Below are 26,744 nucleotides of genomic sequence, written 5' to 3'. Positions count from 1 at the left end.
CCAGAGAGGGGCCAGAGGGTGCTTGGTGAGGACCCAGCACCCTCCACCCTGCAAGGGGACCAGGCAGGGCCTAGTGCTGCAGGCAGGGCACAGCCAGGGCTGTACAGGCAGGAGCTGTGGAACCCTTTGCTCCCCTCCTAGCCAGGAAAACAACTTCCAGACCCTGACTGGTGAGGAGACTCTGGAACAGGCTGCCCAGGGGGGCTGTGGATGCTCCCTGCCTGGAGGTGTTCAAGGCCAGGCTGGATGAGGCCTGGCCTAGGGGAAGGTGGAGCCCCCATCATGGCAGGAAGGTTGGAACTGGATGATTTGAAGGTCCCTTCCAACCCAACCCAATCCATGAATGCAGAGCTTTGGCCAATCCAAGCCAGCAGCCTCAAGGGCTCTGCCCCATCACCAAGCTGCTGAAAGCTTCAACCCACCTCCCCTGCCCCAACCCAGCCAAGTTTCAGAGCTGGGAGAACAGCTCAGCCCTTGGCTTAACAGGGACAGGTCAGGACAGCCCCAGGCTGCTGCTTGAGCTCCAGCCCCTGCCTGCTCTGCCCTGGGAACAAGCATTTGGGGGGGGGGGGGGGGAACCTGAAGCAACCTGGAGCTGGCACCTTAAGAGGAGGAGGAGGTAGAGGAGGAGGAGCTACCAAGCCTTGGGGTGGCAGAGCCAGCAGCACACACCCAAGGCCCTCCAGCAGCTGCAGGAAGCAGCTCCCCGCTGCACTTCCCGAGGAGGAGCCCAAAGCCCTCAGTGTTTGTTGTGCTGCTGCCGAGGAAGGAGCAAGCAGGAGCCGCTGAGCCAGGGGAGGAGGGTGCAGTGTAAATACAACATAATTTATTGGTTCCACTTCCAAGAGCTCGAGTGGCAGCTGGAGCAGGGTCCTAACAAGAAACCAGAGGCAGGTTATGTACAGAGAGAGACTCCAGGGCACAGGAGAGAGGCAAAAGAAAAGACAACCCCCCCAAAACAAGCCTTGTAAGGAAGAAGTGGTTGAGTTTGGTCACTGGTCAGAGAATCCTTTTCTCTTCCTGCAAAGGTTGCTTCCCCCAACTCCCCCCAGTCCTAGGTAGAACCATCTACCTACCTCGGGGGTCTGGCAAGGGCCCTCAGCATGCAGTGGAGCTGCCTGTGCCAGCAGCAAGGGCCAGCAGGCTCTGGCTGCGCTCCAGGGCCTGGGTTGGCAGCCTGTGCCCACATGTGTGCCCACCCAGCCCAGGGGAAGAGGGAGAAGGTTCTGTACCCTAAATGGGGAGCAGAAAATGGTCCACACACCACGAGTGAGGGAGGCTGGAGGGCACCAGCCCAGCTCCTTCTCTGCAGGCTCAGAGTACCACGAGATGGGGGAGGGCCTGGGGTGCTTCCCCAGGCCTCTCCCAGTACCTTCCCTCTGCACCGTGCCACAGGGCTGCTGGGCCTCTGTGCCTCCCTCTGGGACTCCTCCACTCCCAGCCCAGCCTTGCTCAAGAGAGCAAGGAACTGGAGCCACCAGAGGCTACAAAGATGCTGAGGGGTCTGCAGCACCTCTGTGAGGAGCAAAGGCTGAGAGGCCTGTGGGGCCAGTGCATGAGGAGCTGCATGAGCATGGGGAGCAGCTCAGCTCCGAGCTGGGATGAGAGGCCAGAGCAGATCCAGCAGCAGCAGAGCCACCCCAGCAGGTCCACCAGCAGCAGAGCCACCCCAGCAGGTCCACCCAGCAGCAGAGCCACCCCAGCAGAGCCTCCAGCAGCAGCAGTGGCCTGGCCAGGAGAGGAATCCAAGTCCAGCTTCCTTTAGAGGAGGGCCAAGCCCCAGGGCCAGGATATGCCAAGCAGAGCATGAACACAAAAGCAGCTCTGTCCAAACTCTGTGGACTCACAGCCAGGGGGAAGAAGTGCTGGGAGCACAGAACCCCCCAAAAAAGGGGAGGGGATCCAAGGACCCCAATGCCCAGGGCAGCTCTCTCCCCAGGTGCCCACAGCAGGGCAGTACCAGGACGTGGCTCTGTCTGCAGCATCTGGCTCAGCACCCTTGGTGCTGCTGCAGGGAGGGGATGGGAAGAGGCTGGACAGGGGCAGCTCTTCCCTCCCCAAAGAGCATTTCCCACCAAGGGCTTCCAAATATTTTCTTCTTCTTCTTCTTCTTTTTTTTTTCTTCTTCTTCTTTTTTTCTTCTTTTTTTTTTTCTTCTTTTTTTTTCCCTCTTTTTTTTTTTTTGAAAATAGAAACTGCTATAAAAAACTAAACTTCTCCACAGCATCTCTTAAAAAAATATTCCTGCAGTGTCACAGTTTGCCCTCCAAACTCCTTAAAACCAGAGAGATTCCTTCCACCACAACACAGCTCTGTCCTCCTCTTCCTCCTTTTCCTCCTGCCCCAGCCCTGGAACCACCTCTCCAGCGCAGGAGTCCCCAGGAGAGCCGCGGGGAGGGCTGAGCTCAGTGGCACATCCGGGAGGTCATCTCCTTCTGCCAAAGGGACACAAGACAAGGGAGCGTGAGGAGCTGTCAGGGGAGGAGGGGGTGGTGCCCAAGGTGCCGAGGGCAAAGCTCCCTCCCCCTCTGCTCGGCTGGAAATTCCCTCCTCGGGCCGGCGGTGACAGTGCCGCCGAGAGAGGCAGCCGAGAGCTCCGGGCTGCCCCTCCGCTCCCGTTCCCAGCACCGCACAACGGCCCTGCCTGTTCCTGTCCCTGCCTCTGCCTCTGCCCCTGTCCCTGCCCTTACCCCTGCCCCTGTTCCTGTCCCTGCCCCTGCCCTTACCCCTGCCCCTGTTCCTGTCCCTGCCCCTGCCCTTACCCCTGCCCCTGTTCCTGTCCCTGCCTCTGCCCTTACCCCTGCCTCTGCCCCTGTTCCTGCCCCTATCCCTGCCTCTGCCCTTACCCCTGCCCCTATTCCTTCCTCTGCCCCTGTCCTTACCCCTGCCTCTGTTCCTGCCCCTGCCCCTGCCCTTACCCCTGCCTCTGTTCCTGCCCCTGCCCCTGTTCCTGCCCTTACCCCTGCCCGTTCCTGTCTCTGCCCTTACCCTTGCCCCTGCACCCACCCCTGCCCTTGCCCCTACCCCTGTCCTTGCCCCTGTTTCTGCCCCTACCCCTGTCCTTGCCCCTGCCTCTGCACCCACCCCTACCCTTGCCCCTGCCCCTATCCCCACCCCTAGCCCTGCCCTTACCCCTGGCCCTGCCCTTGCCCCTGCCCAGCAGCTTATGGCTTCAGAAACCCCAGCACCACCTCCCTGCTGCAGGTCACCCCAGCACCACCTCCCAGCACCACCTCCCTGCTGCAGGCCACCCCAGCACCACCTCCCAGCACCACCTCCCCGCTGCAAGCCACCCCAGCACCACCTCCCAGCACCACCTCCCTGCTGCAGGCCACCCCAGCACCACCTCCCAGCACCACCTCCCCGCTGCAGGCCACCCCAGCACCACCTCCAGGCTCCTGGTGAGGGTGTTACCCTTGCCCAGGGTGGGGTTTAGCCACCCATGGCCAGCAGTGCCAGGCTCACACAGCACACACAAGCTGCTAGAAGAGCAAGGAGGCTGCTGAAGAACCAAGTCAGCTGCCCCCAGCTGATGGCTAAGTGTCTGAGCTGTGCCTGCAAGTCCTGGCCCCCAGGGTCCTGCCAGTCAAACTGCAAGGTCTGAATTTGGGCAATCAGCTCTGAGAAGGTACCAGAGACCTCTGATTCCTTCATCCCCAGCCCACTCCAGTTCCAGAGAGTCCAGGGGAGGCTGCTGAGGAGCCTGGAGCAGCTCTGTGAGGAGCAAAGGCTGAAAGCCCTGGGGCTGGGAGCCTGCAGAAGAGCAGCCCCAGAGGGGAGCTGAGCAATGCTCAGCAAGAGCTAAAGGGTCCCTGGGGGGCAAGAGGCTGGGGCCAGACTCCGCTCAGTGGGGCCCAGGGACAGGCCAAGAGGCACAAACTGGCACCCAGGAGGTTCCAGCTGAACAGGAGAAAGTTGCTTGTTGTGAGGGTGCTGGAGGCCTGGAGCAGGCTGCCCAGAGAGGTTGTGGAGTCTCCTGCTGTGGAGAGCTGCCAACCCCCTCTGGCCATTGTGCTCCTGGGCAGGCTGCTGTGGGTGCCCTGCTGGAGCAGGGGGGGTGGGCTTGGATGATCTCCAGAGGTCCTTTGCAGTTCCCACCACGCTGGGCCCCTGCCCTGGCCGCAGGATGTGTGCCCTGAGCCCAGCCCAAGCCTCACCAGCGGCTCCAGCTCCTTGGTGTCGATGAGGTTGAACTCTTTCACAAAGTAGTAAAAGTGCTTGTAGCAGGTGTTGACATGGGCCTCAGAGCCCATCTGGGTGATCCTGTCAAAGTGGTGGATGTAGACATGGACAAACACCCTGAAGAGCCTGGAGAGAATCTTCTTCACCACTGGGAGGAAGTTCTTGGGGAAGGGAGTACCTGGGGAGGGAAGAGGAACATTCGGTGAGGTGAGAGCTGAGCTCCTCGGGGCTGGAACCATCACAGAGCTGTCAGGGTTGGAAGGGACCCCAAGGATCAGCCAGTTCCATGGGCAGGGGACACCTCACACTAGTCCAGCTTGCTCAGACAGAAGCTCTTCCATCTCAATCTGTCCCATCTGTCTCTGGGAATTTCCACTTCCTTCCTCCTTTTGCCTTTCCACACCGATCAGATATTTTTTGCCAAGCACAGATCCCTCCCTTGCTGCCTACCAGGGATCTCTTTAGGGACTGCAAGCAGGAGGCTCCCAGCAGCTGCTTCAGCCTCACCAAGGTTTCCTCAGCTCTCCTTGGCAGGTTTCTAGAAGCAGTGCAAAAAGCAAACCAGGGAGGGCCAAGCGAAAGCCCACAGCAGAGAGGCAGTGCTGGGAACTCCCCACAGCCATCTCCTCCTTGGATACAGCTGCAGCAATTTGGTTACCAGCTCAAGGTTCTGAGGCCCTTCTGGCATGGCAGCAGCAATCTGGGATCTGTCCAGCAGAAGCCTCTGCCCCCCAAGCAGCCACCTCAGAGGAGGAGTGAAACCCTCCCAGTGCTCTGCAGGACCTGCAGCGTTTCAGTGGAGGGCTCAGGGTGGAAGGATCTTGGTAAAAGCTGAGCTGAAAACGATGATGACAAAGAAAAACAAACCCCAAACCCAAACAAACCCCAAACCACAACCCTCCTGCTGCTGGCAACTTGTCTGACCTTCCCCCAGCAGAGCAAACACTGCTTATCAACCCCAGAGCCTTGCAGGAGCCCTGAGCAAAGGTAGGGCAGCAGTGGGTGGGGGGCACAGGGGAAGGTGTGGGCAGGATTTGAGGCTTTCAGCTGCCTGAAGAGTTCTTTGTGGCCCTGCTCCCCTCCTCTGCCCACTCAGCACCAGGTTTAAGGGGTGGTTTGGTGCTGGTGAGGAGCCCTAGGGGTGCTCACAGCATGGTTAGGGACCTTAGAGATCATCTACTGCAACCCCCCTGCTACGGGCAGGGACAGCTCTCAGCTAGGCTCAGCTGCTCAGGGCCTCATCCGGCCTGGCCTTGAGCACCTCCAGGCAGGAGGCAGCCACAGCCTCCCTGGGCAGCCTGTGCCAGAGTCTCACCTCCCTCACACTGAAGAACTTCTTCCTCAGTTCCAGTCTAACCCTGCTCTGCCTCAGCTCCAAACCATTCCCCCTTGGCCTGGCTCAGACCCTCAGGAGAAGTCTCTCTGCAGCCTTCCTGCAGGATCCCTTCAGGTCCTGGCAGGCAGCTCTGAGGTCCCCCTGGAGTCTTCTCCTCTCCAGGCTGAACACCCCCAGCTCCCTCAGCCTGTGCTCACAGCAGAGCTGCTCCAGCCCTTGTGGCCTCCTCTGGACTCTCTCCAGCAGCTCTGTGTCCTCCTTCTGCTGGGGACACCAGAACTGGAGGCAGGATTGGAGGTGAGGTCTGAGCAGAGCAGAGCCAAGGGGCAGAATCCCCTCTCCTGCCCACCCTGCTCTGGCTGCAGCCCAGCACACAGCTGCCTCTGGGCTGCAGGAGGCACTGCTGGCACCTGGGGAGCTGCTCAGCACCCAACACCCCCCAGGCTCTTTCTTCAAGGCTGCTCTCAACCCACTCTGCACCCAGGTGGCAGAGGTGTCCCCAACAGGGACCAACCACATCCCAGCAGAACTCTGATGGTTTAAACACCAGGGCAGGAGGGAGGCAGCTCTGCTGCAGCCCAGGAGACTGGAGCTCTGAGTGGGCTCAGAGGTGTTTGCCTAACGCTTTAGCTGCTGAATTCTCAACACAAGCTCACCCAAACCCCCTCCAGACCCTGTCCCAAAGCCAGCACACAAAGCTGCCTGTGGGTATGCAGATTTAGGTGGCTGGGGCCAAATTCTCACTTCCATCACCCTGGCAATAGATAAAAGCTGCTCCTCCCCTCCACAGTCATGTCAGCATCCACCCAGCTGAGCTGGAAAGGGCAGAGTCAGCCACCAGCAGCCTCTCATGACAAAGAGGCTAATTATGGAAACGTGGCCACCACCAGCAGGCCCAGGCTGGGCACCAGCCTGCAGCCCAAGCTAGCAACCAGCTGGGCCAGGGCTGGCCTGCAGGAGACCAGGACCAGCAGAAGCTGCTCAGGAGCCATGTCACAGACTGACTGTTCCAAGAGCAGCCCTAGGCCCAGCTTGGCTTTCCTCCAGGTATGGAATCAGAGAATTGTTTGGGTTGGAAAAGCCTTCTGAGAGCATCCAGTCCAAGCAGCAACCCAACCCCACCACGGCCCCAAGTGCCATGGCCACACAGTTCCTGAACCCCTCCAGGGATGGGGACTCCACCACCTCCCTGGGCAGCCTGTGCCAAGCCCTGACCACCCCTCCAGCAAAGTAATTGTTCCTCACCTCCAACCTAACCCTCCCCTGGCACAATTTCAGACCAGTTCCTCTCATCCTGTCCCTTGTTCCTTGGGAGCAGAGCCCAAGCCCCACCTGGCTGCAGCCTCCTCTCAGGGAGCTGCAGAGAGCAATGAGGTCTCCCTCAGCCTCCTCTCCTCCACACTAACCACCCCCAGCTCCCTCTGCTGCTCCTCCCCAGCCCTGTTCTCCAGACCCTTCCCCAGCTTGGTTGCCCTTCTCTGGACCTTCTCCAGCCTCTCAGTGTCCTCCTGAGCTGCTGGAAAGGGTTGAGAGGAGGCCACAGAGATGATCAGAGGCTGCAGAACTTCTGCTGTGGGGACAGGCTGAGAGACTTTGGGCTGCTCAGCCTGGAGAAGAGAAAGCTCCAGAGACCTCAGAGCAGCCTTCCAGTACCTGAAGGGCTCCAGGAGAGCACCTGGGGCCATGGTTTAGTGGCCATGGTGGGGTTGGGTTGCTGCTTGGACTGGATGATCTCAGAGGGCTCTTCCAACCAAAACTATTCTATGATTCAGCATCTTGAGCAAAGTCCTGGGTGACTTCAGCTGCCCTCTCATGCAGGAGCTCTTAGCCAGGTGCTTCAAAGGCAGTGTGAGCAGCAGGACAGGACAGGGAGGGGATTCTGCCCCTCTGCCCTACTCTGGTGAGACCCTGCCTGGAGCACTGGGGGCCCTCAGCACAAGAAGGACATGGAAGTGTTGGAGAGGGTGCAGAGGAGGCCACAAAGGTGATCAGGGGGCTGCAGGAGAGCTGGGGAGGGACTTGTGACAAGGGCTGGGAGTGCCAGGCTGAGGAACAATGGCTTTGAGGTGGGAGAGGAGAGATTGAGAGTGGAGATGAGGAAGAAATTGTTGAGAGTGAGGGTGGGGAGAGCCTGGCACAGGCTGCCCAGGGAGGCTGTGGCTGCCTCCTGCCTGGAGGTGCTCAGGGCCAGGCTGGATGAAGCCTTGAGCAAGCTGTGCTGGTGGGAGGTGTCCCTGCCCATGGGCAAGGGGGTTGGCACTGGATGACCTTTAAGACTCCTTCCAACCCCTTCTGTGTGTCTGTGACATCTCCTGGAGCCGGAGCAGGACCGGGAGGGCTCCCCGCGGCAGCTCCGCAGCGGGCTCCCCGCCCCCCGCACTCACCGACGTTGGTGGGGAAGATGTCCTCGTTGTTGATCTGCACCTCGATCCAGTCCATCAGCAGGTTCATGTACTGGGGGGCAGAGAGGGCAGTGGGCTTCCTGTACTTGTGCTCGTCCTGCCACCTGTACTCGTACTTGGGGCCGCCCGACATGACGGGGCAGGAGTGCTCCGTGCAGTAGTCGCTGATGGTGCCGTAGATCAGGTTGATGCGGTTGAAGAAGTCCACCACGTGCACGGCCACCCAGTCGTTCTGCTCCTCCCCCGGGGGCAGCTGCACCGCCAGCTTCAGGTCCAGGCCGGCGTTGAGGGAGGCCTGAGCCTTCTTGTGCAGCTCGAAGCGCTGAGTCCCGGGCTCGAACTTGCGCTTGGGCCGGAAGGTTTTGTCCTTGTTGAAGACCTGCTTCAGAGCGTGGGACATCCCTGCTGCCGCCCCCTGCTGCCTCTCCCCCGCCGCTGGAGTGCTGCCAGCCGGAGCTGCAGAGCTGCGGGGCTGCTGCCTAAGGCGCTTCTGCTCTTCACAGGGACCTCCCCCTGCTCATCTGCTCCTGATCTGCAAGGCAGCACAGAAGGGCAGCGATTAGGAGCGGCTCTCGCAACAGGAAGCCCTCTCTAAATCCCAGGGGGAGAGAGCTGCCGTGCCATCTGGGCACCTGCCCCAGATCTGGGCAGGGGAAGGGGGAGGCCAAGGGCAGCTTGCTTGCCTCCTCCCTTCTCTTCAGCAGCAGAGCAGCAGCTTGGCTCCCAGGGGCGACCTGAGCAGAGTCACCCCTGCAAGGTGTGGGGATGAGGGAAGCAGCAAATCCAAGCGCGAAGGCAACAGCTGCCCCCCCGTGGCCCTCGGCATGGCTGCCCCGCAGGGCCCTCAGCACGGCTGCCCCCCCGTGGCCCTCGGCATAACTGCCCCCCAGTGCCCTCAGCACAGCTGCCCCCCCGTGGTCCTCAGCACAGCTCCCCCCCAGGGCCCTCACCACGGCTGCCCCCCAGGGCCCTCAGCACAGCTGCCCCCCCGTGGTCCTCACCACGGCTGCCCCCCCCATGGCCCTCGGCACAACTGCCCCCCAGGGCCCTCACCACGGCTGCCCCCCAGGGCCCTCGGCATAACTGCCCCCCAGTGCCCTTGGCACAGCTGCCCCCCCATGGCCCTCACCACGGCTGCCCCCCCCGTGGCCCTTGGCATAACTGCCCCCCAGTGCCCTTGGCACGGCTGCCCCCCAGAGCCGTTGGCACGGTTGCCCCCCAGTGCCCTTGGCACGGCTGCCCCCCAGGGCTCTCACCACGGCTGCCCCTCCAGAGCCCTCGGAACGGCTGCCCCCCAGGGCCCTCAGCACAGCTGCCCCCCCCGTGGCCCTCAGCACAGCTGCCCCCCAGGGCCCTCACCACGGCTGCCCCCCCGTGGCCCTCGGCACAGCCTCTGTGGGTGATGGCTGCTGTTGAACTCCACATCATCTGACCAAGAGATGTCCAAGCCCCACGGAAAGCAGAACCACCTCCACCAGCACTTGCTCAGCTCCAGTGCTCCACACAGACACAGGTGAAAGTGATGTTGGGTTTCACCTGGATCTGGTTTCTCAGACACACTTCCCCCCCCTCCCCCCCCTCTGGAAACAAGAGCACCTAAAAGATAAGGTTATGACCTTGAGTCCTCCTCCTCTACTCTGCCCTAATGAGGCCACATATGGAGTACTGGGTCCAGTTCTGGGCTCCCCAGAGACACAGAACTACTGGAGAGAGTCCAGGGGAGGCTGCAAAGATGCTGAGGAGCCTGGAGCAGCTCTGTGAGGAGCAAAGGCTGAGAGCCCTGGGGCTGAGAGCCTGGAGAGGAGCAGCCCCAGAGGGGAGCTGAGCAATGCTCAGCAAGAGCTAAAGAGGGGCAAGAGGCTGGGGCCAGGCTCTGCTCAGTGGTGCCAGCACAAGAGGCAGTAGACACAAACTAGAACCCAGGAGGTTCCACCTGAACAGAAGAAGAAAGCTGTTTGGTGTGAGGCTGCTGGAGGCCTGGAGCAGGCTGCCCAGAGAGGTTGTGTGGAGATCTTCCAACCCCCCCTGGGCACTGTGCTCCTGGGCAAGCTGCTGTGGGTGCCCTGCTTTGGCAGTGGGGCTGGACTGGGTGAGCTCCAGAGCTCCCTTCCAACCTCCCACCACGCTGGGACTCTGTGACAACCTACAAGCAAGTTCAGCTCTGTTGCCAGACACCCTCCAACAAAGCAGCCATTAGAGCAGGAGCCTCTTGCTCTGTCACAGAGCTCAAAACAGGACGTGAGAGGGCGGAGGGGAACAAGAAGCCACAGCTCAGGCACCCGGAGAGAGACTCTCCTGAAATAACAGCAGCTGGGAGGGCAGCCACAGCCTCTTCTGCAGGTGCAGACAGACCATAACCATAACCATCTTTCACTTCAAGTTTAGCTCACTTCTAGCTGGAGGCTGGTTGCAAGCTGGAAAGACCAGGGCCAAGGCTGCCTTCCCCTTCCAGCCTGTGGAAAAGAACTGAGCTCTGAGAGGGCTGAGACAGCAGTGGAGATCTGCAAGGATGCTGACAAGAAACACAGCTCTGTTTATCTGCAGCTAATTAGAGCTCCTTTTGTTCCCACATCCAGCCCCTGGTAGCATTTGTGGCAAGCTGCTCTTTGATGCGAGCTGAAAGCTACGTGCACCAGAGATGCTGCTTCACATCTGCTGGGCAGGGGAAGGCAGGAAGAGAAAGGGACTCAAAGTGCAGCCCCTCTGCCCTGATAGGATGGTTTTGAGGTGGGAGAGGAGAGATTGAGACTGGAGATGAGGAAGAAATTGTTGAGAGTGAGGGTGGGGAGAGCCTGGCACAGGCTGCCCAGGGAGGCTGTGGCTGCCTCCTGTCTGGAGGTGCTCAAGGCCAGGCTGGATCAGGCCCTGAGCAAGCTGGGCTTGGTGAGAGGTGTCCCTGCCCATGGCAGGGGGTTGGCACTGGATGAGCTTTAAGATCCCTTCCAACCCAACCCATTCTGTGACTTGGCACAGAAACAGGACCCTGAGGGCTCCATGCATCAGCTCTGCACCAGGCTCCCTCCTCCCTGACCTCACTGATGCTGGTGGGGAAGAGGTCCTCGTTGCTGACCTGCACCTCCACCTTAGAGGTCACCAGTCTGTGACTCTGTGATTTAAAAGAGCTTTTAAAGAAGGCCTCCTGCTTTCTTACTCAGTTGCACCAAGGAAGAAACCCCAACCCCCTTGGGCTCATCCCACTAAGAACCAGCTCTGATGCTTCTCCCTTTAGGAATGGGCTCAGAAACCTCTTCTGTGCAGGAGCAGAGAGAGACCCAAACTCTTCTTGGGCTGTGACATGCATTGGGAGAAAGCCAAAAAGGGATTTTAATGTGGTTCAGAGAGATCCCTGCTGGGCTGCAGGCTGAGTTCACTGCACACAGCACTGCTAGAAGAGCTCCTGCAGCCCCACAAGCCACAGAGGCAGCAACAAGAGGTAAGAACTCCCCAGAAAACAGGTCCTGAGGAGGTGGTTTGATCACATCACATCACAGACGTGGTTAGAGGAAGTAGCAAACAGCAGGCAGGGACAGCTGAGCAGGAGGAGCAGCTTGGGTCACCAGGAGCTGTGTCACAGCCTCACCACATCCTGCCCAGGAGCCCCAGCAGGGTGGAAGTGCCCAGGAGCTGTGCCCACCCAGCAGGGTGTGACCAGCAGGGCAGGGAGAAGGATTCTGTCCCTCTGCTGAGACCCCACCTGCAGCACTGCCTCCAGTTCTGGGGGCCCCAGCACAAGAAGGACCTGGAGCTGCTGGAGAGGGTCCAGAGGAAGCCACAAAGCTGGGCAACCCCCCTGCCATGGGCAGGGACACCTCCCACCAGCACAGCCTGCTCAGGGCCTGATCCAGCCTGGCCTTGAGCACCTCCAGGCAGGAGGCAGCCACAGCCTCCCTGGGCAACCTGTGCCAGGCTCTCCCCACCCTCACTCTCAACAATTTCCCCTTTCCCAGCTCAAAGCCATTCTCCCTCAGCCTGGCACTCCCAGCCCTTGTCACAAGCCCCTCCCCAGCTCTCCTGGAGCCCCTCAGGTACTGCAAGCTCATCCAGCCCAACCATTCTCTAACTCTACCAAGTCTGGTTCCAAACCATGTCCCTCAGCACATCTCTGCCTCTCTCAGCCATGCCTCCAGCAGCCTGAATCCAAACCCCTCTCTGCCCCCAGTAGCAACCTGCCTTGGGAATGAAGTGAAACAAAGAAAGCCACAGGGGGAGATCCCAAACAGGCCCTGAGCCTGGCCATGCACATCAAGCAGCAAACAGTGACCATCTTCCAGAAGAAAAGGACCTTGAGCAGGGTGAGAAGGCTTCCAACAGAGCTTTTTCATAGGGACTGGATGACTTAAAGATCCCTTCCAACCCAAAACATCCTTTGATGCCCATCCCTGGAGCTGTTCCAGAGCCCTCTGGCCATGGCACTTGGGGCCAGGGTTTAGTGGCCGTGGTGGTGCCGGGCTGAGGCTTGGACTGGATGATCTCAGAGGGCTTTTGCAACCCAACCTCTGCTTCTCTGCTCTGCTATCAAGGCAGAATCTGTCCTCCAAACTTCCTCTTCCTCACTCAGGAGCACTGGGGAGCTGGAGGCAGCAGCAGTTTGAGTCTCTCAGCCCCTATCCAACATCTGTCTGAGGGCATTAGCCAAAAAACGAGTGGCTGAGACTTCAAGCAGCTGCAGCCCTGCTTAATTATGGTCTTTGACTGCAGCTGAGCTGAAAGAAACACTTAGCTCTAGGAAGACAGGGAAAAAAAAGAAAAGAGCCCAAATAATAATGCTAATGAAAAGGCAAGAGACCAAGAAGCATCCCAGACATTGCTGGGAGATGATCTCACATGGCCAACACCTAACTGCTGACAGGCTTGGGCAGCACTAAGGGATGCTGCCCCCTCAGACAGCAGGGAGAAGAAAAGTCAGCAGCCAGCAGGCTGTGGGACACACACAAAGGCCCTGAGTGGTCTCTGCAAGAGTCAAAGGTGAAGCAAAAAAGAATAATCAAGAAGGACCCAAGGCCAACCCCAAACCTGCAGCACAGTTTGTTTGCTCCTCCCTGCCAGCCAGCCAAGGTTACAGCCCCACCTCAGAGGTGCTCTGAGGATCTTGGCCACCCTCCCCGAGCTCACACAGCCACCACTGCACTGTCTGGAGCACAAACAGAGCTCCAGCCTCTCTCTGTTCCCAGGGACACAGCAGAGCAGCTCAGCATTCTCCAGCTCAGGAGGACTCAGGAGCAGCTCAGCACTCTCTAGCTCAGGAGGACTCAGAGGAGCAGCTCAGCACTCTCTAGCTCAGGAGTACTCAGGAGCAGCTCAGCATTCTCCAGCTCAGGAGGACTCAGGAGCAGCTCAGCACTCTCCAGCTCAGGAGGACTCAGAGGAGCAGCTCAGCACTCTCTAGCTCAGGAGGACTCAGAGGAGCAGCTCAGCACTCTCTAGCTCAGGAGGACTCAGAGGAGCAGCTCAGCACTCTCTAGCTCAGGAGGACAGAGCAGAGCAGCTCAGCACTCTCTAGCTCAGGAGGACTCAGGAGCAGCTCAGCACTCTCCAGCTCAGGAGGACTCAGGAGCAGCTCAGCACTCTCTAGCTCAGGAGGACACAGGGGAGCAGCTCAGCACTCTCCAGCTCAGGAGGACTCAGGAGCAGCTCAGCACTCTCTAGCTCAGGAGGACTCAGGAGCAGCTCAGCACTCTCTAGCTCAGGAGGACTCAGGAGCAGCTCAGCATTCTCTACCTCAGGATATGCTGTGCCCAGTGAGGGGTATGGAGGTCTGACCCTCCATCCCCTCCCCCCAAATCTTGCTTTCTCCCCTGGCCCCCTCCTCACAACTCCATCCTGCTGCTGTCTCTGCTGATGGTAGCATCTGTATGGCCCCAGCGCTACTCTTCCCTCCCTGAGCACGGCAGATCCTGTGCTGCTGACACACTTTTAACGCCACCTCTGGGCAGAGGAAGCCTGGGAAGTTGCTTCCCCAGCCCCTGGTTACTTTTCCAGGCAGCTGAGAGCAGGTAAGGGAAGAAGGGACCAGAAGCACCTCCTCCGACATGCCTGGCAGCTGCCTCCCCTCCCAGCCCACCGCAGCCTTCCCGACGGATCCTGCCTCGCTCCCAGAGGCAGAACAGCCTGAAACCCTCTTCCAGCGGTCCCATGACTGCTCTGTCAGCGCCTGTGCTGGCTGCCGACCCTGTGCAGGGCAGCCAGGCAGGAGGAAAGCTCCCCAGGCCAGCAGCCAGCAAGCTCCTACCTGCGCTCCCAGCCTCCGCAGCAGCTCCCCCCCGGGCTGCTCAGCCTCTCTCTGCAGCTGCCCCCCCGGGCTGCTCAGCCTCACTCTGCAGCTGCCCCCCCCCGGGCTGCTCAGCCTCCCTCGGCAGCTGCCCCCCCCCGGGCTGCTCAGCCTCCCTCGGCAGCTGCCCCCCCCCCGGGCTGCTCAGCCTCCCTCGGCAGCTGCCCCCCCCCCGGGCTGCTCAGCCTCCCTCGGCAGCAGCTGCCCCCCGGGCTGCTCAGCCTCTCTCTGCAGCTGCCCCCCCCCGGGCTGCTCAGCCTCTCTCAGCTGCAGCTCCCCCCCGGGCTGCTCAGCCTCCCCCGACAGCTCTCCCAGCCGAGCCAGCTTCCTCTTTTCTTTCTCTTCTCCACAGAGAGGAAACTCAACGGGTCCCCTTCCAGGCACGGCAGCAATCGAAGGCTTCCCGCAGGCTGGGGAGGGGTCAGGGACGTGGCCGCTTCCCCCTCCCGGTGACCCCAGTGCTGGGGCGGCTCACATCCTGCTGCCTGGCCGCTGCAGGAGCCCTTGAGCAAACCCCCAGCGAGCAAAGAAATTGGCTTCTGCACCTTCCTTTTTTATAGGGAAGGACAAGCTGCTGCCCTGCGAGATGCCCCCAGCCCGAGGCTGCTGCTGCTGCTGCCCTGCGAGATGCCCCCAGCCTGGGGCTGCTGCCCTGAGAGATGCCCATGCCATTCCAACCCCCTGCCATGGGCAGGGACACCTCCCACCAGCCCAGGCTGCTCAAGGCCTCATCCAGCTTGGCCTTCAACACCTCCAGGCAGGAGGCAGCCACAGCCTCCCTGGACAACCTGTGCCAGGCTCTCCCCAGCCTCACTCTCAACAATTTCTTCCTCATCTCCACTCTCATTCTCCCCTCTCCCAGCTCAAAGCCACTGTTCCTCATCCTGGCATTCCCAGCCCTTGTCACAAGTCCCTCCCCAGCTCTCCTGGAGCCCTTCAGGTCCTGGAAGGCTGCTCTGAGGTCTCCCTGGAGCCTTCTCTTCCCCAGGCTGAACATGTCCTGTGCCTCTGGAGCCAGCCTGGCACCAATCAAGCAGCTGCCACCATGGGATGGGCCTTTTGGCTGCTCCCTTGGGCAGCCAAGGTCTGTCCCTGTGCTTACCTGGGCTGGGCAGGAGGAGCAGGGCAGCAGCCAGGCTGAGCCATTCATGATCCCTGCCAGACTCCACTTCCACGTCAGCTGCCTTCCTGTCTGGCACCCGGCACAGCCTCCTGGGCAGCTGCCAGCGCTCTGCCCAAAGCCTCTCACTGCCCTCCAGCAGCAGCTCTGCCGCACTGCTCCTGGCTCCTCTCCTGCAAGATCCTTCCAAGCTGTGGCACAGAGAGCCAAGCAGCAGCCCAGGGTCACCCTCAGCCTCTCCTTGCCTCGGCTTCAGTACTCACTCTTGGATCAGAAGCAGCTGGGGAGCCAGAGGAGGAGGAGCAGAGCACAGACCTGGCCCAGCTGCACCCTCGGCCCCAGGCTGGGCCAGACACCAGCAGGGAGCTCCACAGGCTCCACATTTCCCCCTTGGAAATGGCTTCAGCAGCAGCAGCAACTTCCACAGCAAACTCAGCAGAGCTGCTCAGGAACACAAGGTTGGAAATGTGGGATTCCCAAAGACTTAGGCAAGCCAAGAACCCTTCAGAGGTCAACCAAGTCAGCTTGAGGAAAGTCCTGCTGGAACCAGCTCCCCCCTCCCCCCAACATGCCCTGCAACACAGAACCCCAGCCTGGCTTGGGTGGGAAGAGACCTTCAAAGCTCACCCAGTCCAACCCCCTGCAGCCCCCAGGGACATCCCCAACCAGAGAAGGTTGCTCACAGCCCCAGACAACCTGACCTGCAATGGTGCCAGGGATGGGGCAGCTCCCAGCTCTCTGGCCAGCCTGGGACAGGCTCTCCCCACCCTCAGGGTCAAACATTTCTCCCTTCTCTCCACTCTGAATCTCCCTCTTGCTGTTCCAAACCATCCCCTCCTTGTCCTGTCCCAACAAGCTCTGATCAGAAGTCTGACCCCAGCCTGTTGAGTCCTTTAAGCACTGCAAAGCCACCAGAAGGTCTCCCTGGAGCCTTCTCTTCTCCAGACTGCACAACCCCACAATAGAACTCACATCAGAAACCCCCTTCTAATCTCTGCTTCTCTCCCTTATGTCTCTGGAATTTCCCAGGGAAGGAGCTATAAAGACACTGACTGCATCTCTGCTGCCTCCAGTTCTGGGGCCCCCAGCACAAGGACCTGGAGCTGCTGGAGAGGGTCCAGAGGAGGCCACCAAGATGATCAGAGGGCTACAGAACCTCCTCTGTGGGGACAGGCTGGGAGAGCTGGGGCTGTTCAGCCTGGAGAAGGCTCCAGGGAGACCTCAGAGCAGCTTTCCAGGACCTGAAGGGCTCCAGGAGAGCTGGGGAGAGACAGCATGTGGAACGATGGCTTTGAGCTGGGAGAGAGGAGATTGAGAGTGGAGATGAGTTAGAAATTCTTGACAGTGTCTGCCCACCCCCACTCTAAAGAATTTCTTCCTCATCCCCAGTCTCAATCTCCCCTCCTCAAGCTTCAACCCCTTCCCTCATCCTATCACCCTTGCCAGAAGGCCCTTGCCAGCTTTCTCCTAGGCCTCCTTCAGGGGCCCTTTAAACACTGCACACAAGACTGAACCTTCCAGTGTGGGTTGTCCCCCCCACAGCCACAGAGCGTGGAAAGGCCACAGGAGAAAATAACTTTCACAGAAGGCCACCCCTTGGACTTTCCCTTCTGCAAAAGGGGAAGCTCAGAGAGCAGAGAAACCTCCACTTGAGACCACAGGCTAGCAGGGACAGCTCTTGGAGCCCTGATTTGGGGCCAGTTGCCTTGCCTCTTAACACCTCCCCTGCATCTGTTGCCACAGGAGAGCTGCAGCTCCTCTGGAGGGCTTCCAGGAGCCCATGGGGCTGAGGGGCTGTGAGTGGAGGCAGAGCTAATCCCCTGCGGCTCTGCAGCCGCCGCGCTAAGCCGACAGCCTGGGTCAGGGCTCCTGCAGGCAGGTTAACTGCACAGACAAATAGTCCCAGGGTGAAACACAGCCAGTAGTAGGCAGCTAACAGCAGGCCAAGAGCAGCTTCCTCTTGGTGGAGGGCTGAGGGGTTGCATTTTGCAGCCTGCCCCTTTGCTGTCCTCCTTTTGCTGCCCTCCAGCCCTGGTTTCGACCCTGCCGCAGCACTTGGCAGGGGCAGAGATGTTGGTGCAGGCTCAAGCTGCCAGCTCCATGTTGCATCCTGCTTGGGCAGGTTCCAGGTGTCCATAGAGTCATGGAATGGGTTGGGTTGGAAGGGACCTTGAAGGTCATCCAGTGCCAACCTGCCTGCTACAGGCAGGGACACCTCCCACCAGCCCAGGTTGCTCAGGGCCTCATCCAGCCTGACCTTCAACACCTCCAGGCAGGAGGCAGCCACAGCCTCCCTGGGCAGCCTGTGCCAGGCTCTCCCCTCCCTCACTCTCAACAATTTCTTCCTCATCTCCACTCTCAGTCTCCCCTCTCCCAGCTCAAAGCCATTGTTCCTCCTCCTGGCACTCCCAGCCCTTGTCACCAGTCCCTTCCCAGCTCTCCTGGAGCCCTTCAGGTCCTGGCAGGCTGCTCTGAGGTCTCCCTGGAGCCTTCTCTTCTCCAGGCTGTACATCCCCAACTCCTATTTCATCCTGCTTTGGTAGGCTCCACGTTGTTGTCCTCACTGGGCAGGGCCTATTTTTGACCTAACAGCAGTTTCACCTCATTTTGGGATCAGCCCCCAGGTCAGAGAGCTCTGCAGCACCAACTTTGCCTCAGGCTGACGAGAGGACCACAAAAGGCTCTGCTGTATCAGCCTGGCTGTGGGTCTGGGATCACAGGAGGCCCTGGGGCTATCAGCTCCTTCTCCCAGGGCCTGAGCTGGAGCACGAGCTGGCCACACAGCCAACTTTTCCCATGGCAGGGCTAATGCCAGGGACAAACAGCTCCTCTTTCTCCCTGGGCTCTGGGAAGAAGAGCAGCACTGTCCCTTGCTGGAAGCAGGATGCCCACAAGGATTTCTCTTGCCCTCCACGAGGAGCTGTGGTGGTAACCCAACACAGCAGCCCTGCCTCCAAGGCAAGGAATAAGCCCCAGTGATGGGGAGCTGGTGATCACCTCCAGACTAACCACATCAGAAGACCTCCTGCCACACAGTAAGGGGGGGGGGGGGGGGTGGAAAGAAGAAGAAAGAAAAGGCCTAGAGAGCAGCTCCAAGGGAAGCCTCCAAGTTATGATGAAAAAAACCTGATGGAGAGTGCCTTCCAGTGCTTGACTCAGCTCCTGCTTCAAACTGGGGCAGGTTTTGGATGGCTCCAGCTCCTTTTTCCTTCCATGGGCTCCCTCAGAGCCCAGGCAGAGGCAGCAGCCACAGCCATGACACAAGGGATGATGAAAGGATTTGAACATCCCTCTGCTGTGAAGGGAGGCTGAGAGCCCTGGGGCTGCTTAGTCTGGAGAAGAGAAGGCTGAGAGGGATCTGATCAATGGCTGTGTGTGAGGGGTGGGGGGCAAGGTGAAGCTGCCAGGCTCTGTTCAGGGGTGCTCAGTGACAGGACAAGCAGCAATGAGTACAAAGTGGAACCCAGGAAGCTTCACCTCAACATGAGGCCTGAATTTGGGCAATCAGTTCTGAGAGGGCACCAGAGACCTCTGACTCCTTCATCTCCAGCCCACTGCAGTTCAAGAGAGCCAGGGAACTGCTGGAGGGAGTCCAGTGCAGGCTGCAGAGCTGCTGAGGGGCCTGGAGCAGCTCTGTGAGGAGCAAAGGCTGAGAGCCCTGGGGCTGAGAGCCTGGAGAAGAAGCCCCAGAGGGGAGCTGAGCAATGCTCACTCAGCAAGAGCTAAAGGAGCTGTCAGGGGCAAGAGGCTGGGGCCAGACTCTGCTCAGTGGGGCCCAGGGACAGGACAAGGGGCAAGAGGCACAAACTGGAAGCCAGGAGGTTCCACCTGAGCAGGAAGAGAAAGTTGTTTGGTGAGAGGGTGCTGGAGGCCTGGAGCAGGCTGCCCAGAGAGGTTGTGGAGTCTCCTTGTGTGGAAAGCTTCAATGCCCACCTGGATGTGTTCCTGTGTGAGCTGCCCTGGGAGCCCCTGCCCTGGCAGGGGGTTGGACTGCATGATCTCCACAGGTCCCCTCCAACCCCTACCATCCTCTGATTCCATGATGACCCAACCCTATGTGGTACCCAGGCAGCAGGGCACTGCAGTCCCTGAGCAGCAGAGGAGGGGAAGTGCCGAGCCTGGCGGCAGCCCCAGCCCGGCAGCACCCAGGCACGTCCGGCAGCGTCACCACCCCTGCCTCTGCTCGGGCTGTGACTCAACAGCAGCCAAGCCAAGCACTGAGGGACTGCATCCAGCTGCTCCTGGAGGCAGGCAGGGCTGCTGCAGCCTGATGGATTGTTTCATAGACTCACAGAATGGTTTGGGTTGGAAGGAACCTTCAAGGTCATCCAGTCTCAACCCCCCTGCCACAGGCAGGGACACCTCCCACCAGCCCAGGCTGCTCAAGGCCTCATCCAGCCTGGCCTTCAACACCTCCAGGCAGGGGACAGCCACAGCCTCCCTGGGCAGCCTGTGCCAGGCTCTCCCCACCCTCTCAACAATTTCTTCCTCATCTCCACTCTCACTCTCCCCTCTCTCAGCTCAAAGCCATTGATCCTCATCCTGGCACTGCCAGCCCTTGTCCAAAGTCCCTTCCCAGCTCTCCTGGAGCCCTTCAGGTGCTGGAAAACTGCTCTGAGGTCTCCCTGGAGCCTTCTCTTCTCCAGGCTCAACTGACCAAACTCTCCCAGCCTGTTCCCACAGCAGAGGCTCTGCAGCCCTCTGATCATCTTAGTGGCCTCCTCTGGACCCTCTCCAGCAGCTCCAGGTCCTTCTTGTGCTGAGGGCCCCAGAACTGGAGGCAGTGCTGCAGGTGGGGTCTGAGCAGAGCAGAGGGGCAGAATCCCCTCCCTGCCCTGCTGGTCAGGCACAGCTCCTGGGCACTTCCACCCTGCTGGGGCTCCTGGGCAGGATGTGGTGAGGCTGAACAGCCCCAGCTCTCTCAGCCTGTCCCCACAGGGGAGGCTCTCCAGCCCTCTCTGATCATTTTCCTGGCCACCTCTGGAGCCAGCCCAGCACCTCGATGTCCCTCTTGCGCTGTGGGCAGCAGAGGAGGGGAAGTGCTGAGCGTGGTCACCCAGCCCGGCGGCAGCCCCAGCCCCGCAGCACCCAGGCACGTCCGGCAGCGTCACCACCCCTGCCTCTGCTCGGGCTGTGACTCAACAGCAGCCAAGCCAAGCACTGAGGGACTGCATCCAGCTGCTCCTGGAGGCAGGCAGGGCTGCTGCAGCCTGATGGATTGTTTTCCTCTGGCTCTGCACACTTGTGAGCATGGCTGGCTTTTCTCTCTGGCCTTCGCTGACTCCATCCCTCCCCTCTGCTCCAGAGCAGCAGTTCCCCCCCCTGCAGCAGGAGCTGAGCAGCACTTTTAGCACCACACCAGCTCCAGGGGGAAGTGAGCAGCAGATCAAAGCAGGCAAGACAGATAACTCGACCTCCCAGAGGCATCTGGAAGAGGGAGGATAAAGAGGCAGCCCAAGGTGCAGCCCTTATTGAAAGCATTAGCTGGGTATTTCTAAAGATAAGCTCCTAAACCTCCAGCAAAGCTGGGTATGGATCCACTTAGAGCAGCAGCCAGGCCTCAAGCATCACAAAAATACTTTCCTGCCTTGTAAAATAAACCCCAAAAAACTCAGAAGCTGAAGGCAATTCTCTCCCCAGCGCTGCAGGACTGGTTTGGTGCAGCCTCTCTTCTCTGCCCCCCACTCACTGCCGACAGGGGAAAGGTTCCTGCTTTGTGTGCTGTGGCCAGAGACCCCTGAAGCCTTTGCAGGGGAGCAGAGCCCAGGGCAGCACAGCCCAAGCTGCACACACAGCACCAAATCACAGCACTTCTGCCCAGGTGGTGCCTCATAGCCCATCCGTGGAAGAGCCACGACAGAGCCAAATGTGGGCAAGGAAGCACAGAGTGGGTTGGGTTGGAAGGGACCTGAAAGCTCCTCCAGGTCCAAGCCCCTGCCATGGGCAGGGACACCTCCCACCAGCCCAGGCTGCTCAGGGCCTCATCCAGCCTGCCCTTGAACATCTCCAGCAAGGGAACATCCACAGTCTCCCTGGGCAACCTGTGCCAGGCTCTCCCCACCCTCACTCTCAACAATTTCTTCCTCATCTCCACTCTCAATCTCTCCTCTCCCACCTCAAAGCCGTTGTTCCTCATCCTGGCACTCCCAGCCTTTGTCACAAGTCCCTCCCCAGCTCTCCTGCAGCCCTCTGATCATCTTTGTGGCCTCCTCTGCACCCTCTCCAACACTTCCATGTCCTTCTTGGGCTGGGGGCCCCCAGTGCTCCAGGCAGGGTCTCACCAGAGTAGGGCAGAGGGGCAGAATCCCCTCCCTGTCCTGTCCTGCTGCTCACACTGCCTTTGAAGCACCTGGCTAAGAGCTCCTGCATGAGAGGGCAGCTGAAGTCACCCAGGACTTTGCTCAAGATGCTGAATCACAGAATAGTTTTGGTTGGAAGAGCCCTCTGAGATCATCCAGTCCAAGCAGCAACCCAGCCCCACCATGGCCACTAAACCATGGCCCCAAGGGCCATGGCCACATGGTCCTCAAGCACCTCCAGGGGTGGGGACTCCACCACCTCCCTGACCACTCTTGCAGCAAAGAATTGTTCTTCACCTCCAACCTAACCCACTCCTGGCACAATTTCAGGCTATTTCCTCTCCTTCTATCGCCTGAGCCTAAGGAGAAGAGAGGAGAAGGAGGCCTCAGACTTCCTCAGGCTCAGGCAAGGGGACAGGGACCCCATTTTCATCCCTGACAACACCACAGCTGACTGCACAGCCCTGAGGAGTGCATCCAAACGAGCATCCCAAGGCTGAAAGCTGAGCCAGGCACAGAGAACCAACTCCCTGCTCAGCACCTGGCCATGGTAAAACCCAGAGTACCAGAGGCTGCCACACCAGCAAGCTGCCAAGAACTGCCAGCAATCTCCTCCTCCCTTTCTGGGGAATTCTGAAGGTTCCAAGCTTGCCCTCCTGCCCCAGCTGTACGTGACTGAGACTGAAAGTGAAGCTAAGATACAGAATCCAGAGTCCAAGGAACAGCACAAGATAAACACAGAGCTGGATGTGAGCCTGGTGCCTGGAAAGGAAGCAGAGTGCAAGGGCCAGAGCCCTGGGGACAGTGATTAACAGGTGGCTGGGGACATGTCACATCTCATAGCAGAAATCCCCTCCTGCCCTGCAGCTTGGCACCACTCCCCCAGACCAGAGAGGGGCTTTAAACAAAGATGGGATGGAAACCTGAGGACCTGTGGCCACTCTTCAGCTCCAAACACTTGAGACAAGAGGTGTTCAAAGCCTTGGGAAACCAAATCTACTTGAGAGGCTTCCCTGCCTATGGCAGGGGGGTTGGAGTCCCTGCCTGATCCCTGAGGTCCCTGCTTGATCCCTGAGGTCCCTTCCAAGCCAAGCCTTTCTGTGGCTCTCTGAAGGGGATCTCACCTTTCACCACAATGCAGCTCTAAGATGCTTTCCTCCTTCCCCCCCCCAAACATCTGTGCCACATGCTGCACAGCTTCAAATCCCTCCTTCCTCTCCCTGCAGAAGCCTTCCTGCCCTTTCCTTTCTGCCCATTCTCCTCACACACAGAGAGGAAGAGCTTCCTTTGAAGGAGCTGAGATCATGGCACTGCAGATGACAGCATGAGGCAGCCACTGTAAGATCAGCGTTGCTGTGCTGGCAGCCAGAGACAGAAGCAGAGCAAGAGTTGGCTTTCAAGTGTCACAAGTTCTGCCTCATGACAGCTGAGCCTCAGCTCACTGTGATCAGGGGAAAAAAACCACCCCAAAACCAAACTAAATGGAGAATTCCAGACCCTCCCCAACCTCTTAGGAGTCTGAACTTCAGGATTATGCCTTTACCTATGACAGAAACAGCTGAAGAAGGATGGGGAAGGGAAAGAAGAGGAATGAGTACCTAAAGCCTTTATCCTCACGGTTGTGCTGGCCAAAACTCTTCCTGCCCCCTCCCCCCTTTGTTTTCCCCCTCCTCATGATGAGATTTTTGCCTTACCAGCACAGGCTGCAGCAGGTACGACCACCCAGACCCCCTGCAGGGGACACCCCCGGCCAGGTCCCTGCTCAGCAAAGTCCCTGCTGCGATCCTCCCGAGATGCTTCCCCTCCCGGACACGCCAAGCAGAAGCTGAACCAAGCTGTGCTCTCACACTGCCACCTCCCAGACACCCCCGGGCTGGGCTGGGGGCTGTCAGCACCCCGGGGCAGGGCAGGGGGGTTCAGGGCAGACCCCAGCTGGAAGTCGCCCCCCGCTGCCTTGAGCCCCGCGAAGGGAAGGCAGAAGTCACTCCCGGCACGGAGCGGACTCCCAAGCGCTGCTGCAACAGGTCGCTGGTCACGGCCGGCGCTCCCCCAGCCCGCACGGACCCCCCCCGGGCACGGCCGGGACCCTCCCCGGGCCCCCCCCCACGGCTCAGGGATCCTCCTCCCCCCCCCCCCAACATCCTGCCCGGGGGTGCCCGCAGGTGCCCCCTTCCCTGCACCGCCCCGCGGGGCTGGGCTCTGCCCTCCCGCAGCCCCCCGTGCGCCCCGCCGCTGCCTTGTGCCCCGCTCAGGACCCCCTCGCTCCCCCCTGCCTCTCTCCAGCCCCTCCTCATCCCCTCCAAGATCCCTTCCGGACTCCCTCCTTCCCCTCCGCACGCCCTGTGCTCGCCTCCAGGACCCCCGCCCCAGACCCCTCCGGAACCCCTCTGCTCTCCTTCAGCCCTTCTGCTCCCCGGCAGGCCCCCGCGCCCCCCCTCCAGACTCCCCCAAGGTGCCCTGCTCGGCTCTGGACCCTCCTGCCCCTCTCCAGCTCCCCGTGCCCGCCTCCAGCCCCCCTATGCTTCCACCCATGTCCGCTCTGCTCGCCCCCAAGCCCCCCCCCGACCCCCCCCCCGCTCCCCTCCAGCCCCCCCCTTTCCCCCACACCTGGCGGGCTCGCAGCTAATCCGTGTCGGCGCGGAAGCGGCTCCCCTCGTGCGGGCCGCAGCACTCCGCCCCCCGCCCGCCCCGCGGAACTTGGCGCTCTCCGTGCGGCCCCTCTCGGCGCGCGGCCGCCGGCACTACTTCCTCTTAAAGGGGCCGCGCCCGCGCCGCGGCCACCGGCTCCTCCCCAGGGCGGCGCCGGGCGGCGAGGGCTTGGGCCCGGGGCGGTTTATTTCATCTTATTATTCAATTTAATTTAATTTAGCTTCCTTTCCCCTTCCCCTTCCCCTTCCCTTCTCTTCCCCTTCCCTTCCCTTCTCTTCCCCTTCCCTTCTCTTCCCTTCCCTTCCCTTCTCTTCCCTTCCCTTCCCTCCCTTCCCTTCCCTCCCCCTTCCCTTCTCTTCCTTCCCTTCTCTTCCTTCCCTTCCCTTCTCTTCCCTTCCCTTCCCTCCCTTCCCTTCCCTCCCCCTTCCCTTCTCTTCCTTCCCTTCTCTTCCTTCCCTTCTCTTCCTTCCCTTCTCTTCTCTTCCCTTCCCTTCTCTTCCCTTCCCTTCTCTTCCCTTCCCTTCTCTTCCCTTCCCTTCTCTTCCCTTCCTCATCCCTTCTCTTCCCTTCCTCATCCCTTCTCTTCCCTTCCCCTCCCCTTCTCTTTCCTTCCCTTCTTTCATTTAATTTTATTTCATTTCATATTTTATTATTTTTTAAAATTAATTATTTTCACTTTTATTTTATATTTTCCCCTTTTAATTTTATTTTAATTTTCTAGTTCATTTTTTATTTCATTTTGTCTGCTTTCCAAATCTTATTTCATTTTTTATTTGACTTTATTCTATTTTACTTTATCATTTCCCTCTACTTCCTTTTATTCCTTTTCCTTTTATTTTCTTCTATCGTTTTTTAGTCTATCTTCTTCATTTTCTTTTATTCTCCTTCTAAGATTCTTGCTTCTTTTATTCTATTTTATTTTTCTTCTGTGGTATTCATTTTGTGCCCTTTTTTTGTGTGTGTCTTTACTTTGGTTTTATGTTTTTAATCCCCCTCCTCTTCTTTGTCTTTGTTTTATTTTGTTGCATTTATTTCACTTTCTTTCGTGCCATTTGCTTTATTTTCTCTTGTTCTACTTTGTTTTCCAGGTCAGGTTTGGGTCTCTCCCTCCCAGAAGGACACTGAGGGGTTTGGAGCAGGTCCAGGGAAGAGTCTAGAGAACAGGGCTGGGGAGGAGCAGCTGAGGGAGCTGGGGGTGGTTAGTGTGGAGAAGAGGAGGACGAGGGAGACCTCATTGCTCTCTGCAGCTGAGAGGCTGCAGGGAGGTTGGGGTTGGGCTCTGCTCCCAAGGAACAAGCAACAGGCCAAGAGGAAGTGGCCTCAAGTTGCCCCAAGGGAGGCTCAGCTTGGCCATGAGGAACAATTTCTTCCCAAAAAGGGTTGTCAAAGCCTGGCCCAGGCTGCCCAGGGCAGTGGTGGAGTCCCCATCCCTGGAGGGGTTTCAAAACCCTGGAGCTGTGGTGCTGAGGGCCAGGGGTTGGTGGTGCCCTGGCAGTGCTGGGTTCAGGCTTGGACTGGACGACCAGAAAGGTTTTTTCCAACCAAAGGGATTCTGTGAATCTCCTTGAAGCCACAAGAAGCAGAAGCAGCAGGAAGCAGCTGCTGGCTCCGAGGGAAATTTTCCCAACCACCAGCAGAAGTCAGGCACGAGGTGGCAAGTCCCTGGGAAGCCCGAAAGCAAAGGGTGCAGGAAGCTCAGGCACTCCCCACCCCCGCACCGGGGGCTTGGTCACCCATCCTCAACACCCATCCTGGCTGAGGGGACACCCTGGGGACCTCACCCTGCAGGAGGGCACAATGCTGAGTCTCATCTGCGGCTACTCTGCTCCAGTGCAAGGTCCACAGCTTGTTCCCCGTCCTGGAGGGAGGAGATGTTGATGTCCCCTCTGCCGATGACACATCCCGGCTGGGTCCACAGCGCGGGGCCACAGAGCCCCGACAGGGCCACCACAGGGTGGCATATCCCCCCCAGTGCCAGCATCCCTGCCCCCGGTGCAATAGCCCGGTGTCCCCCCGCCGGTGCCAGCATCCCTGCCCCCCATGCAATGTCGCGGTGTCCCCTCCCGGTACCAGTGTCCCCCGCCCCAGTGCAACGTCCCTGTGTGTCCCCCCCCCCCACCCCGGTGCCAGTGTCCCCCCCCGGTGCAATGTCCCGGCGTCTCCATCCTCTTCCGCGACGGTGTCAGAGCCGAGGCTGGAGCTGGAGCTGGAGCCGGAGCCGGAGCCGGAGCCGGAGCCGGAGCCGGAGCCCTTACGGCTGGCCCCGCCCCTCCCGTTCGAATTCCCGCGCGTGCAGCCCGGCGCCACCTTATTGGCTATCAAGGCGACCAATAGGAGGCGGCCGATGGAAGCCATACCCATTACCCCCGTCAACGCGCCAGCGCCCCCTAGTAGCTTGCGCCGGAACCGCATCAGTGCGCCCAATAACCGCCCCAGCACCGCAGTGCTCCCAGTCAGCGCCCCAGGGCTCCCAGTACCCTACACTGGA

The 26,744-nt window shown here is 59.7% G+C and overlaps 1 protein-coding gene across 1 annotated transcript; it reads right to left on the bottom strand.

Moving 5' to 3' along the window:
* Positions 1 to 804: 804 nt before the first annotated feature.
* On the bottom strand, positions 805 to 24,309 carry MOB3A (MOB kinase activator 3A). Its single transcript, XM_068156360.1, has 4 exons — positions 24,215 to 24,309; positions 7,903 to 8,452; positions 4,158 to 4,360; positions 805 to 2,435 (listed from the first exon to the last, which is right to left on the bottom strand). The coding sequence occupies exons 2-4, from the start codon at positions 8,318 to 8,320 to the stop codon at positions 2,406 to 2,408; spliced, it is 651 nt and encodes a 216-aa protein (XP_068012461.1). The 5' UTR covers positions 8,321 to 8,452; positions 24,215 to 24,309; the 3' UTR covers positions 805 to 2,405.
* Positions 24,310 to 26,744: the final 2,435 nt, after the last annotated feature.

This window comes from Melanerpes formicivorus, unplaced genomic scaffold (genome assembly GCF_026170545.1).
Source record: "Melanerpes formicivorus ecotype bairdi unplaced genomic scaffold, bMelFor1.0.p_v2 SCAF_34, whole genome shotgun sequence".
NCBI classification, from domain to species: Eukaryota; Metazoa; Chordata; class Aves; order Piciformes; family Picidae; genus Melanerpes; species Melanerpes formicivorus.
Note: the sequence above shows the minus strand (reverse complement) of the source record. Positions and strands in the feature narration are given on the sequence as shown.